We start from the raw sequence: 15,429 nt of genomic DNA, 5'->3' as shown, positions 1-15,429 counted from the left end.
CCCTTTTACTGCTTTGATACAGAAATTCTGAGAAATTGAGAAATTCTTTAAAGAGGTGTTTCAAAATGGTATGTGATTGTATGAGGTATTAGGTACTCAACATCTTGCATGCATGCATACCAACACACACACAAACAAACTCTCACACACACTCTTTGACCACGCACTCTTTTTGTTATTCTTAGTGGAACGACTCAAAGGTGTCCTCTAATACACGACCCCATTGACTAATCATGTGACCCCTTGGAGTAAATCATCCAATAAGCATCAACCTATTCGTCAGACACATCACACAGAACACCCTGTTTCTAAGTCAGGCTTGGTCTGTGAGAAAAGGACTGCACACAGAGTGATGATGTTCTGGGAATATCACAAAGACAAAGATCCATTCACTCCTGCCTCTGAGCCAGCTGAGAGTGCTACCAAAATACAACAGTTGTTGTAACCTTCGTTAGCCTAACGAGGAGGCCGGCTCTTTATACCTGTCAAGGAGCAAATGAGTCAAAAGAACAAGGGCTACCTGGAAGAGAGAGGGCCAAGGGCTGCCTGGAAGAGAGAGGGCCAAGGGCTGCCTGGAAGAGAGAGGGCCAAGGGCTGCCTGGAAGAGAGAGGGCCAAGGGCTGCCTGGAAGAGAGAGGGCCAACAAGCACAGTTCTGTTGCACTTCACTAGGCTCTTGGACACAGCACTCAGATGGAATCTAGAGCACCTGCAATCTGCTTCTTTGATGTTGGATGATGCTCTGCCTTTGATGGAAACTTTAGGAAATAAACTACAGACTGACCACTAGAGGCTGCAGGCATAATGTAAACTGTGTGGATGGTGCAAAGTAGACCCAACATATTTACGGATTAATCAAACCCAGATTGAGCCAATGGTTTTTTTAATGGGAGTCATCCGTTGCTGGATGACTGTCTGTGTGGCCCTTAGGGACATGACAACTGGATTGTAACAGATGCAACAAGATACAAGCGGATTTTGAACTACAAGCCTCTGCGTGCTAGGCAACCTGTACATGTGGGCACTGGGAAATAATTTCAACATTCAACCACTGTTACCCCTGCAATTGTATGCTTTACCTCATGCACACACTTCCGCAGACACACACTTCCGGATAGACACACACACGGGCCTATAGAGGAGCCATTGGTGACTTGGTATACAGCACAGGATTACTGGCCTATTCCCTAGTGCTATGTATTGGAAGTCCAAACCTGGCCTTGAACAGATTTATATCATGATGGGTGACGTAAATGGCTGAGACAATCCCACTGCCCAGCAGTACAAGGCTGATTGAGTGGAAATGTGTGGCCTGACGTTGGGGATCATCAGACTCAGCTGGGCCTGCCTGGGGAAAAAAGGCACAGAACCGAACACTCCAAGGTTGGGAATCTGGCTGTTCTGTGGAATAGGCTGGCTGGACTTAGTCCACATAAGAAACCAAGTTTGCTGCTCCACTTTCTGTACTCTGCCATTGTCTGGCAGCAAAAGGATACCACAAAACCAGCTTACAGTTGCATGCCCAGCATGACTAATCAGATAGGAATCAGTGTTAAGAGGGTTAAGGGCGGCATGGACGTTCTCAGCTCCCAGGCAGGCCACCACCTACCTGTATGACCCTTCAGTGCCACAGAGGCCTGCCTCAATCCCATGCCATCAAACACACAATGCAATCAGTCAGTGAAATGTTCTGTGACTGCAGTCCAAAATCTTAGTAGTGAGGTTAGAGGATGGGCTAAAATGAAAAGATTCACAGGAAGTGGGTGGTTGGCTGAAGTGATGGGCAGCAGAACATTGTTATTGCAGACTCACCTTCTGTGCTGTTGCACTGGGACAAAGACTGGGTGACAGTGACGTGACATTAAAACCCGTCCTGTCAAGATACGCTCAGCAAGCAGGCAGAAGCCCTCCAATCAAAACAGTGTTGCTCTGGGTGACATTTCACCGGGCACAGCTGCTAGGGTATGACAGCATGCCAACTCAGTATTCCTGAAGGCTTGTTTGTTCAGTCTGTTTGTGTGTTGGCTTTGTTCTTCAATAATTCAAGGTTAAGATGTGACTTGAGATCAAAGGAGTTTGTTTTTCTCACTGGTCACTATTTGACAGTCCTTGGGCCATTACATTTTACACTTGCAATCTGTCAGAAACCTTCCTGCTTCCCTTCTTATCACTCTGGCAAGGAGCAGTGGAAACAGCATAGTGCATGTTATACTGCATCACATACTGCACGTCAAATGTGCCAACAGACCATGCATAAGGTGAGGTAAAGAAGGTAAAATCACATGCATGATTTCAAAAAAGTTTCAGAAGAACTAGACACCCTTGGAAAGACCCTCCCTTAGCTGGCATGTTTGTTATTAAATCAGAACTTTTCTAAATGATCAACTTTGGTCCGTTTCCTTCCAATAAGGCAAATGCTGTTTCCTGTTTCCTTGTTATTTAGACAAATATCTCTTACATCAGAAAACATCAGACTGATATGTGTTCCTCAGCCTCTATACATGTACCAAGAATCCCAGGGCGATCTGCTGTTTTAAGTAAAGGTTATTTTTTAAATGAGCAGTCAGTAGTACCCAGCTAGCATTGCTCTTTCCACTCCAGGGAAGCGTTGTCAGGACCAGGGGCTGCATCAGTCTGCGTGGGCCTGGGTCAGCCTGCGTAGCTAACCCAGGATGACTCTGTTAAGACACAAGCCCCTGTTGTGTTCCTGCTGAGGCCTTCGAGGGAGAGCGTACTGAGTAGAATGCTGTTCCCTGGGTTACAGCATCTGGGACTCTCCACTCCTAGTGACGTGTTCCCCATGTCTGTCTGTCCCATGAGCCTGTGTCTCTGTCCCAGGTACCACACCCCTGCTCTCTCTCTGTGCCAGAGGAGTCCGCATGCACACACACACACACACACACACACACACACACACACACACACACACACACACACACACACACACACACACACACCACCCCCGCTCAAAGACAGCAGGTATGTGAGGAATGCCTCCTCATCCAAACAACGGCACTCACGCCTGCCATACCACACAAAGTAGCTAGCTGGGCAAGAGGGATACTGGGGCATACTGTATACTGTTGACTAGGAAATAGGAATCACATACTGGAAACTATACAAATAATACCAAAATCACATCAGCACTCATGCTCATGTTGTAGTCAAATACGGAGCAAAGCTTTTGTTGATACAGGAAATAGTCCAAACCCACTCACCTCTTTTGTGCAGCCATCCCTCCTTCACAATCGCCACATCGGTCATGTTGGTGGGCAGGTTAGTGTGTCCAGGGTTCTGACAGGGAGAGACACAGCTCTGTTCCCCAAGCGTCCTTCACTCAGTCCAGGACAGGAGCCTGTAGTCGCCTTTTCACCAGTTTCCTTTTAGCGTAAAGGGAAGAGTAAAAATTAGCCTCATCTGGAAGTAAAACATTTCCTCTTCACCTGTCTGAATATTAACTTCAACAGTCAACATCAGTGCAACTCAGTGGAAACTGGAAACACGTTGGTTCCATACTTCTGTGGTCTGTCCAGACAGTGGAAAATAGTGCCACACACCAGATGGGTATTATTCAAGTTCAGTATGAGCATGTGGCATCACTCCTAAATGAGGAACTAGAGTTAAAGACAGTATCCACAAACTCACCACAGGGCCAAACACTTCAAAACTAATGACTAAGTTCTGTGACCAGCGTGCGGATGGCTATCTCTGACCATCCACTGAAATCAATTTATCCTCTAGAGCTCATCATCACAAGACAGGCCTGTTAATGTGACCTCATCAGTGACTGCAGAGGAAAACAACAGGAAGCAGTGGCTATTGACAGGCTGGGAGTTAGAGCCCCAGGCCTAATACATCCCCCATTAAACCAGCATGATAGGAGCCTTTAACATCCATTGTGTTTACAAATTGTTGAGTGAACTCATATTAATTGGAAACACTTTTTACTCCCTGGAAATGTCTTACACATGCGCCGAATACAAAAGGTGTAGACCGTAGCGTGAAATGCTTACTTAATGGCACTTAACCAACAATGCAGTTCAATAAATGTAGTTAAGAAAATATTTACTAAATAAAAAAAAGTAAAAAATGTAATAAAAAGTAACACAAAATAACAATAACAATACAGGGGGTACCGGTACCGAGTCAATGTACATGGGGTACATATTAGTTGAGGTAATTTGTACATTTAGCTAGGGGTAAGGTGACTATGCATAGATAATAAACAGTGAGTAGCAGCAGTGTAAAAACAAAGGGGGGGGGGGGGGTCATCAATGTAAATAGTCTGGGTGGCCATTTGATTAATTGTTCAGCAGTCTTATGGCTTGGGGGGTAGAAGCTGTTAAGGAGTCACCTCTTGTACCTAGACTTGGCGCTCCGGTACCGCTTGCCGTGCGGTAGCAGAGAGAACAGTCTATGACTAGGGTGGCTGGAGTCTATGACAATTTTATGGGCCTTCCTCTGACACCGCCTAGTTTATATGTCTTGGATGTCAGGAAGCTTGACCCCAGTGATGTATTGGGCCGTACGCACTACCCTCTGTAGCGCCTTGCGGTCAGATGCAGAGCAGTTGCCATACCAGGCGGTGATGCAACCAGTCAGGATCCTCTCGATGATGCAGCTTTAGAACTTTTTGAGGTTCTGAGGACCCATGACAAATCTTTTCAGTCTCCTGATGGGGAAAAGGTGTTGTCGTGCCCTCTTCACGGCTGTCTTGGTGTGTTTGCACCAGGATAGTTTGTTGATGAAGTTCCTTGGACACCAAGGAACTTGAAACTCTCGATCCGCTCCACTATAGCCCCATCAATGTTAATGGGGGCTTGTTTGTTTTCCTGTAGTCCATGATAAGCTCCTTTGTCTTGCTTACGTTGAGGGAGAGGTTGTTGTTCTGGCACCACACAGCCAGGTCTCTGACCTCCTCCCGATAGGCTGTCTCATCGTTGTCGGTGATCAGGCCTACTACTAATGTGTCGTCAGCAAACTTAATGATGGTGTTGGAGTCGTGCTTGGCCACGCAGTCGTGGGTGAACAGGGAGTACAGGAGGGGACTAAGCATGCACCCCTGAGGGGCCCCCATGTTGAGGATCAGCGTGATAGATGTGTTGTTGCCTACCCTTACCACCTGGGGGCAGCCTGTCAGGAAGTCCAGGATCCAGTTGCAGAGGGAGGTGTTTAATCCCAGAGTCCTTAGTTTAGTGATGAGCTTTGAGGGCACTATGGTGTTGCATACTGAGCTGTAGTCAATGAACAGCATTCTCACATAGGTGTTCCTTTTGTCCAGGTGAGAAAGACCAGTGTGGAGTGCCATTGAGATTGCATCATCTGTGGATCTATTGGAGCCGTATGCGAATTGGATCTAGAGTTTCCGGGATGATGGTGTTGATGTGAGCCATGACTTTCAAAGCACTTCATGGCTACCAACTTGAGTGCTACGGGGCGGTAGTCATTTAGGCAGGTTACCTCCGCTTTCTTGGGCACAGGGACTATGGTGGTCTGATTGAAACATGTAGTTACTGCAGACTCGGTCAGGGAGAGATTGAAAATTACACCTGCCAGTTGGTCCCACATGCTCTGAGTACTGGCAGCAGCACATTGTGCTCCAGTCCTCTCTGGCTGTGGCTGGGCCAGCAGTGCGTTGTGCTCCAGTCATCTCTGGCTGTGGCTGGGCCTGTCACAGTAGAGAGAGAGAGATAGAGAGAGATGAGCTCTGGAGAACTGACTGAGAGCAGGCCTGTCCACTAGAGCAGTGTATACCCTACTGAGACCAATTCAAACTTTGATCACAAACGCAAACCAAGCCTCTGTGCTCTCAGCATGCACTCTCTGACTTTGACACACACACACACACACACACACGAGGTCCGGCTCTGGAGCCACAACACAGTGTTGATGTTTAATGTGACCGAGCCGTCGCTACTGTGGGCTGTGTGGAAAAGCTGGGCCGCAGCCAGAACTGTAGCCAGTGAATGAACCTAGTACCATAACAGCAGGTCACATGGTCCAGGGGCCCGGGCCACTGCCTGACTGCTTCACTCGCTCTTTCCTTACCTGCCTGCTTCACTCTCTCATGCTGTCCCTTCCTGACTGCCTGCCTTGCCTGCTTGACTTTCAATCATTCATCATTCTGGCTCTCGTTCCAGGGCCCCCCTCAATGCAAATCAGTGTCATGCAGTATGGAAGCCACACACAGAGCCAGTCATACAAACACTTGTTGATTAATGTAGTCCACTGGGTATAATCCCAGACTAGTCTTGAGACTTGGCTGGGTTCAAGCAAAGAGGCTGTGTATGGAGGCAGCAGGTTGACCTATATCATTTGTTGTATTGTCTTCTATATCAACAACGTGAATCCATTCTCTGTGCCTATATTGGCTTTGTCTTGGAGTCCTAGTAGAAGGGTGCAGGTAAGCAGTGTCCCAATACTACTGTGCATCAAAGGAAATGTTTACTAAATAGTAATACCAATATGCATCTATGCAATTTTCCTTCAAACAAGACGTACAAATAAAAAGGTAGACAGGTCAAATGACCAGTCATGCCTCCACACACAATCAAGTTTATTCCTGGTGTCTGTTCCAGCAGGACAATCACAATTACAGGGAGAGAGAAGAGCATAAAGCAACTAACATTAGCATACACAAATATACAGTACCAGTAAAAAGTTTGGACACACCTACTCACTTCAAGGGATTTTCTTTATTTTACATTGTAGAATAATAGTGAAGACATCAAAACTATGCAATAGCACATGGAATCACGTAGTAACCAAAAACATGTTAAACAAATCAAAATATATTTTATAATTGAGATTATTCAAAGTAGCCACCCTTTGCCTTGACGACAGAATTGCACACTCTTGGCATTCTCTCAACCACCTTCATGAGGTAGTCACCTGGAATGCATTTCAATTAACAGATGTGTCTTGTTAAAAGTTAATTTGTGGAATTTCTTTCCACCTTAATGCGTTTGAGCCAATCAGTTGTATTGTGACAAGGTAGGGGGTGTATACAGAAGAAAGACCTATTTGGTAAAAGACCAAGTCCATTTTATGGCAAGAACAGCTCAAATAAGCAAAGAGAAACGACAGTCCATCGTTACTTTAAGACATGAAGGTCAGTCAATCTGGAAAATTTCAAGAAATTTCCAAGTTTCTTCAAGTGCAGTCACAAAAACCATCAAGCTCTATGATGAAACTGGCTCTCATGAGGACCGTCACAGGAAAGGAAGCCCCAGAGTTACCTGCAGAGGATAAGTTAATTAGAGTTAACTGTGAGACATCTCAACATCAACTGTTCAGAGGAGACTGCGTGAATCAGGCCTTCATGGTCAAATTGCTTCAAAGAAACCACTACTAAAGGACACCAATAAGAAGAAGAGACTTGCTTGGGCCAAGAAACATGAGCAATGGACATCAGACTGGTGGAAATCTGTCCTTTGGTCTGATGAATCCAAATTTGAGATTTTTGGTTCCAACCGCTGTGTCTTTGTGAGATGCAGAGTAGGTGAACGGATTATCTCTGCATGTGTTGGTTCTAGAGTAGCAAAATTCTGGGAACTTTCAATAAATTCCCTGGTTTTCCAGAAATCCTGGTTGGAGAATTACAGATTTCCTGCTTATTCTGGGAAATCTCCAACCGGGACTTCGGGAACTAATTTGTTTTTCAACAGGACAATGACCCAAAACACACCTCCAGGATGTGTATATGCTATTTGACCAAGAAGGAGAGTCATGGTGCTGCATCAAATGACCTGGCCTACACAATCACCCAACCTCAAGCCAATTGAGATCGTTTGGGATGAGTTGGACCGCAGAGTGAAGGAAAACATATGTGGGAACTACTTCAAGACAGTTTGAAAAGCATTCCTCATGAAGCTGGTTGAGAGAAAGCTAAGACTGTGCAAAGCTGTCATCAAGACAAAGGGTTTGAAGAATCTAAAATATATTTAGTTAGTTAGTTACTACATGATTCCATATGTGTTATTTCATAGTTTTGATGTCTTCACTATTATTCTACAATGTAGAAAATAGTAAAAATAAAGAAAAATCCTTGAATGAGTAGGTGTGTCCAAACATTTGACTGGTACTGTATACAAATTCACAGACAGACAAAATGAAAGCCCATTCCAATGGATCTACACATACTAAGAAAGAGAGTTGGGTAAAGTCTGTTTTGAATAGAAAAGGCACCTTTTATATGGTGTAACTTGGCAGAAACCCTCCTATTGTTCTCCAGTCTCCTCTTCAAAAATATTACTGTTGGTGACACTTCATCAACATCTTGTATCCGTTCATGTCATCCCCTAATTCCATCTATGCTATTGGTTCTGACTTGAGGGCTTGAAGTTCAGAATGTAAACAACTTGCTTGCAGCCACATGGACAGCAGCAGAGGAAGCAGTGCTGTCTATGACTGTGACACAGAGAGAGCAGGGAGAGGACAGTCATATGATGTGCATGGAGGGCCAGGAAGTGTGTGGACCCATTACACTGATAAAGTCTCCTAGCTCCTGTGGCGTACAGCCCTCAGATTAGCCACAATACACCTGACTGTGTAAGGGCAGATTTCAAACAGCATTCCTCAGATTCTGCATACAACCGGTGGCACATTTGCATCAACAAGGCCAGAGGAACTCAAAGTCCTTTCCCATACCAATGGGAGCCAAGGATGTCAACATCTCCCAGGAAGAACAGGGTGAGTGAGTCAAACAGTAACAACATCACTTAACCACCCTCAGACTAATGTCACATGTTGCTGCTGTGCTGCCTGCCTGGGTCCTTTCACATTCAGACTGTGGCTAGTCATGGTCGGCCTCATGACTCAAAACAAATTATCACATTTAAGACATGCATGGCACACAACATGCTTGGGGATGACTACTGTTCAGTGTGAGAGTTACTTTAAATGCACACATTACAACAACAAAAAATATTGAAAATGACTACCCAAAACTTTTTTTTAAGCGTACAGTGAATCATAAGAGTATTCATCATTTAGTCAAAATGTAAAATATGTTATGAAAAATGACATCTAAAAGATGGAAAATAGGGAGCACAGTGGGGATTGAATGTTAGGGGATTTGGGGGATGCTTATTCAAGGATAATTGTGCTAATGGGAAATAAAGGAAAATTACTGAGGCATGTCCCAGAGAGCATACAACTGTCATCCAAGAATAAAGGAAGTATGCTTTCAAAAGTCATCAACTGTAGATCTACTATACAATACATGTATTCGCCTGACAGAACGGACCAGGTTGGGCCACACACCATAACAAAGCAAAAGGTGGATACTTTGTATCAATTTCTGTTTCCGTCATTGCTACACTGTAACAACAATGCAACAACGTGACTGCCTACCTTCAGATAATCAAAACGTAAAATATTCGGTTTAGAAGTCGTGGAATTTTGAATGAAGCCAGTAAAAGATGTTTCATCTTGTGTGACATACAGACAAACAAGAACATATCAGAAAACAAAATCAATTGTCTTGTTGACGAACGTGCAGATAAATTAATGAGTGAGTTGTAGTGTTGAACTGGCCACCCGCAAGATCACAACATAGTTTGTTTTTAAGACGCGTTGCAAATGCATTTATATGTCCATAAAGTTCATTTCTAAAACGTATAGTTCGTTCCTATAGGTGACTTATAATTGTATGAAAGTAATGTACAGTAAAAACGACATAAACATGTTCGGCCTGTAGGCTGTCTCAAAGGCGGACATTGTGTCAAATTCAAAAGCATAGTCAGTAAATGACAATGTTATACGATATTTTATTTTTGTTTATGAGGCACAGTCTCTGCTAATGTTAAAGTTTGGACACTTAACTAACTTCTTCCGTAAACATACATATACCCGAGAATAAACTGATGTCAGGAATGCACTTCATTTTAGTCTGGATATGGGGCCTAGCAAGGCAGTTTGAGTGAGAATAACCGCATCCTATTTTATACAATGGGATCTAACCGCTCTAGCAGCAATCGACCTAGGTCAACACGAAAAACAAAATGCAGGCCTTTACCTGGACAGGATTTCAATAGTGTGTCCGTTGCATTATAATGAGCTGTTTCGGCGATTTATTTAGCTGATAAATCCTTCAATAATCTGTACAAAAAGTGCTCTCATTTACTCGGTTTCTTTTGCCTTTCTTCTACAACACCTCCCAAACGTTCTGTCTGCAACGCTTCTGTGGCATCTCCTAGGTCCTAGCGCCGATTGAACTGTTTGCGATCCAGAGAGGCGGCTACACACAGAGGCGGATAAAGATTCCAGACATATGTTTTATCTATATATTTTTTCATAATAAATAAATCATTTTATGGGGCGGCAGGGTAGCCTAGTGGTTAGAGCGTTGGACTAGTAACCGAAAGTTTGCAAGTTCAAACCCCCGAGCTGACAAGGTACAAATCTGTCGTTCTGCTCCTGAACAGGCAGTTAACCCACTGTTCCTAGGTCGTCATTGAAAATAAGAATTTGTTCTTTAACTGACTTGTCTAGTTAAATAAAGGTAAAATGTTTTTTTATGTAGGATGAGCCATCAAAACCATCCCATTAAAAATATGGTTTGTTTGAGTTCATCTTCACATCATTTCACCTGTAATCATGTTGATTAGCTGATGTAATCTTGACCCCCAAAAAACATCTGGGTCAGATGGTTTATACCCTTTCTTCTTTAAGGTTGCTGCGCCTATCATCGCCAAGCCTATCTCTGACCTTTTTAACCTGTCTATCCTTTCTGGGGAGATTCCCATTGCTTGGAAGGCAGCCACGGTTTGTCCTTTATTTAAAGGGGAGATCAAGCTGATCTGGGCCTATTTCAATTTTGCCCTGTTTATCAAAAGTGTTGGAAAAACGTGTCAATAATCAACTGACTGGCTTTCTTGATGTCTATAGTACTCTCTCTGGTATGCAATCAGGTTTCCGCTCAGGTTATGGATATATCACTGAAACCTATAAGATCCCCAGTGATGTCACCATTGCCCTTGAATCTAAGCAATGTTGTGCTGCTATTTTTATTGACCTTTTTTAACATGGTAGACCATTCCATTCTTCCATTCTTCCATTATTGGTGTCTCTGAGGGGACTTTGGCCTGGTTTAATAACTAGGAGTGCAATGTATAAAGTCAGAACATCTGTTGTCTCAGCCACTGCCTGTCACCAAGGGAGTACCCCAAGGCTCGAACCTAGGCCCCACGCTCTTCTCAATTTACATCAACAACATAGCTCAGGCAGTAGGAAGCTCTTTCATCCATTTATATGCAGATTATTTATTTTTAATCCCAGCCCTCGTCCCCGCAGGAGGCCTTTTGCCTTTTGGTAGGCCGTCATTGTAAATAATAATTTGTTCTTAACTGACTTGCCTAGTTAAATATAGGTTAAATAAAAAATTAAATGAATGTATGGCCTAGTCTACAGAATGCTTGTAGTCCATAAGTAATGAGAAAAGTAAAACCAATAGATGTTCTGTCTGCAGGGTTGGGTAGGTTACTTTCTAAATGTAATCCATTACAGTTACTAGTTACCTGTCCAAAATTGTCATCAGTAATGTAACTTTTGGATTACCCAAATTCAATTAACGTCATCTGATTACTTTCAGTTTCTTTGGATTACTTTCCCCTTAAGAGGCATTAGAAAAAGGCAAAAAGGATCCATCAAAGCATTTGCTGTGTCATCATTGTTCTGATTTGTGGTCAGAACAAACTTAAACTTTTACCTTTTTTCAAATGTAAATTGAATCTCATTGAGAAAACAAGGTGAAAGGTGTGAAAGTATTTTTTTCTTGCAAACATCCTTTCTGAATTTAAAAGTATTCCAAGAAGTAATACTCAAGTTTTTTTTTAAGTATCTGTAATCTGATTACAACATTTTTGCATGTAACATAACTGATTACAGTTAGTTTTTTGTAATCAGATTACATGTAACTGAACAAATATCATAACCTGCTGATCCAATCAGAATGTATGTCATATTTGCACCACATGTTTGTTATGAATGTACAAAGGCAGAGGTTCCAAGGAAAGTAATGTCTTGCTGCGTATGCTACTACCAATCCTACAGTGTATTCAGAAATTATTCAGACACCTTGACTTTTTCCACATTTTGTTACGTTACACCCTTATTCTAAAATTGATGAAAACATTTTTTTCCCCTCTTCAATCTACACACAATACTCCATAATGACAATGCAAAAATAGTTTTTTAGAAAACTTAAATATTACATTTACATAAGTATTCAGACCCTTTACTCAGTACTTTGTTACAGCACCTTAGGCATTGACCACAGCATCCTTGAGTCGTCTTGGGAATGACGTTACAGGTTTGGCACACCAATATTTGGGGTGTTTTTCCCATTCTTCTCTGTAGATCCACTCAAGCCTTGTCAGGTGCGATGGGGAGCGTGGCTGCACAGCTATTTTCAGATCTCTACAGAGATGGTTGATCGGGTTCAAGTCCGGGCTCTGGCTGAGACACTCAATGACATTCAGAGATTGTCCGGAAGCCATTCCGCGTTGTCTCGGTTGTGTGCTTAGGGTTGTTGTCCTGTTGGACGGTGAACCTTCACCCCAGTCTGAGGCCCTGAGCGTTCTGGAGCAGGTTTTCATCAAGGATCTCTCTGTACTTTGCTCTGTTCATCTTTCCCTCAATCCTGACTAGTCTCCCAGTCCCTGTCGCTGAAAAACATCCCCACAGCATGATGTTGCCACCACCATGCTTCACTGTAGGGATGGTGCCAGATTTCCTCCAGACGTGCCGCTTGGCATTCAGGCCAAAGAGTTCAATCTTGGTTTCATCAGACCAGAGAATCTTGTTTCTCTTGGTCTGAGAGTTCTTTAGGTGCCTTTTGGCAAACTCCAAGTGGGCTGTCATGTGCCTTTTACTGAGGAGTGGCTTCCGTCTGGAAACTCTACCATAAAGGCCTGATTGGTGGAGTGCTGCAGAGATTGTTGTCCTTCTGGAAGGTTCTCCCATCTCCACAGAGGAACTCTAGAGCTTTGCCACCTCCCTGACCAAGGCCCTTCTCCCCCGATTACTCGGTTTGGTCGGGCGGCCAGCTCTAGGAAGAGTCTTGGTGGTTCCAAACTTCTTCCATTCAAGAAAGATGGAGGCCACTGTGTTCTTGGGGACCTTCAATGCTGCAGAAATGTTTTGGTACCCCTCCTCAGATCTGTGCCCCGACACAATCCTGTCTTTCCAAATCATGTCCAATCAATTTAATTTACCACAGTTTGACTCCAATCAAGTTTAGAAACATCTCAAGGATGATCAATGGAAACAGGATGCACCTGACCTCAATTTCGAGTCTCATAGCAAAGGGTCTGAATAGTTTAATAAGTTATTTTTTTTATTTTTTTTATTTTTAAAATCATTTTGAAGAAAAAAAATCTTCTAAAAACCTGTTTTCACTTTGTCATTATGAGGTGCTGTGTGTAGATTGATGTAGATTTAATCCATTTTAGAATAAGGCTGTAACGTAACAAAATGTGGAAAAAGTCAAGAGGTCTGAATACTTTCCGAATGCACTGTATGTTTAAGATTGGGCATGTTATTGTGCTGTCCCTAATAACACCACTGTTTTGACAGAGACTTGGTGAAAGGTTGTGTAATAATTGAGTAATATCACAACGGCAGGGGGGTGGAGGAGCATGGGGCTGCTGGAAATCCTTCCCCTTGATGAAAGATATATTGACCCACTGCCTCCTCCCTCCAGTTCTGTGCCATTTCCTCTCATTGTCACTTGTACTGTAAATGAGCTCTTCACAACTCATACTTCCATGCTACTCCACATAATAGAAACAGGGCTGACCGACTGTGGCCAAATCAAATCATATTTTATTTGTCACATGCGCCGAATGCACCTTACTGTGAAATGCTTACTTTCAAGCCCTTAACCAACAATGCATCTCATTATATAGTTAAGAAAATATTTACTAAATACACTAAAGTAAAAAAAAAATTATATAATACTAAAGTAACACAAGAAAATGACATAACAATAACGAGGCTATATAAAGGGGGTACCGGTACCGAGTCAAAGTGCGGGGGTGCAGGTTAGTCAAGGTCATTTGTAAAGTGACTATCTGGAGATAATAAACACCAAGTAGCAGCAGTATTCAGCAGTCTAATGGCTTGGAGGTAGAAACTGTTTAGGAGCCTTTTGGTCCTAGAATTGACACTCTGGTACCACTTGCCGTGCGGTAGCAGAGAGAACAGTCTATGACTTGGGTGACTGGAGTCTTTGACAGTTTTTTTGGGTCTTCCTCTGACACCGCCTATTTAGTATATAGGTCTTGAATGTCAGAAAGCTTGGCCCCAGTGAGGTACTGTGCTGTACGCACTACCCTCTGTAGCGCCTTACGGTCAGATGCCGAGCAGTTGCCATACCAGGCGGTGATGCAACCGGTCAGAATGCTCTCGATGGTGTAGCTGTAGAACTTTTTGAGGATCTGGGGACACATGCCAAAATGTTTTCAGTCTCCTGATGGGGAAAAGGTGTTGTCATGTCCTCTTCAAGACTGTCTTGGTATGTTTGGACCATGATAGTTTTGTTGGAGATGTGGACACCAAGGAACTTGAAACTCGATGTTAATGGGGGCATGTCCAGCCTTCCTTTTCCTATAGTCTACGATTAGCTCCTTTGTCTTGCTCACATTGAGGGAGAGGTTGTTGTCCTGGCACCACACAGCCAGGTCTCTGACCTCCTCCCAATGGACTGTTTCATCATTGTCGGTGATCAGGCCTACCACTGTTGTGTCGTCAGCAAACTTAATGATGGTGTTGGAGCCGTGCTTGGCCACGCAGACGTGGGTGAACAGGGAGTACAGGAGGGGACGCACCCCTGAGGGTCCCCAGTGTTGAGGATCAGCGTGGAAGATGTGCTGTTGCCTACCCCTACCACCTGGGGGCAGCCCATCAGGAAGTGCAGGATCCAGTTGAAGTGATGAGCTTCGTGGGTACTATAGTGTTGAACGCTGAGCTGTAGTCAATGAACAGCATTCTCACATAGGTGTTCCTTTTGTCCAGGTGGGAAAGGGCAGTGTGGAGTGCCATTGAGATTGCATCATCTGTGGATCTGTTGGGGTGGGTATGCGAATTGGAGTAAGACTAGGGTTTCCGGCATGATGGTGTTGATGTGAGCCATGACCAGCCTTTCAAAGCACTTCATGGCTACTGACGTGAGTGCTATATGGCGGTTGTCATGCTGGTATAAAGGATTTGGAGACAGGCGCAGGAATACACAACAGGAGTTTTTAATACACCCAAAACAAACACGTATACAAAAACACTGGGCTGTACCCAAACAAAAGAGTGAGGGGAAACCTCGGTGAACAACATGGGATAATACCCGTAATACACAATATATAAAGCACGCAGAATAACAGCTGCACCAACGCATAGGTACTCACACGACCAACGGATATGGGAACAATAACCG

At 43.7% G+C, this 15,429-nt stretch overlaps 1 protein-coding gene across 2 annotated transcripts in view; it reads right to left on the bottom strand.

Annotated features, from left to right (window-relative positions):
* Positions 1-10,349, bottom strand: part of LOC139375267 (RAC-alpha serine/threonine-protein kinase-like) — a 37,611-nt gene extending 27,262 nt beyond the window's left edge. The window contains exons 1-3 of one of the 2 annotated variants that reach the window (XM_071116882.1): positions 10,018-10,182; positions 5,549-5,667; positions 3,218-3,379 (exon numbers count right to left, since the gene is read on the bottom strand). In XM_071116882.1, the coding sequence (XP_070972983.1) occupies positions 3,218-3,263 (46 nt within the window). In that variant the 5' untranslated portion in view covers positions 3,264-3,379; positions 5,549-5,667; positions 10,018-10,182. Of the gene's footprint in view, positions 1-3,217; positions 3,380-5,548; positions 5,668-10,017 lie in introns of both variants that reach the window. The other variant, XM_071116881.1, reaches the window with a different exon arrangement.
* Positions 10,350-15,429: the final 5,080 nt, after the last annotated feature.

Source organism: Oncorhynchus clarkii, chromosome 19 (assembly GCF_045791955.1).
Source record: "Oncorhynchus clarkii lewisi isolate Uvic-CL-2024 chromosome 19, UVic_Ocla_1.0, whole genome shotgun sequence".
NCBI lineage: Eukaryota > Metazoa > Chordata > Actinopteri > Salmoniformes > Salmonidae > Oncorhynchus > Oncorhynchus clarkii.
Note: the sequence above shows the minus strand (reverse complement) of the source record. Positions and strands in the feature narration are given on the sequence as shown.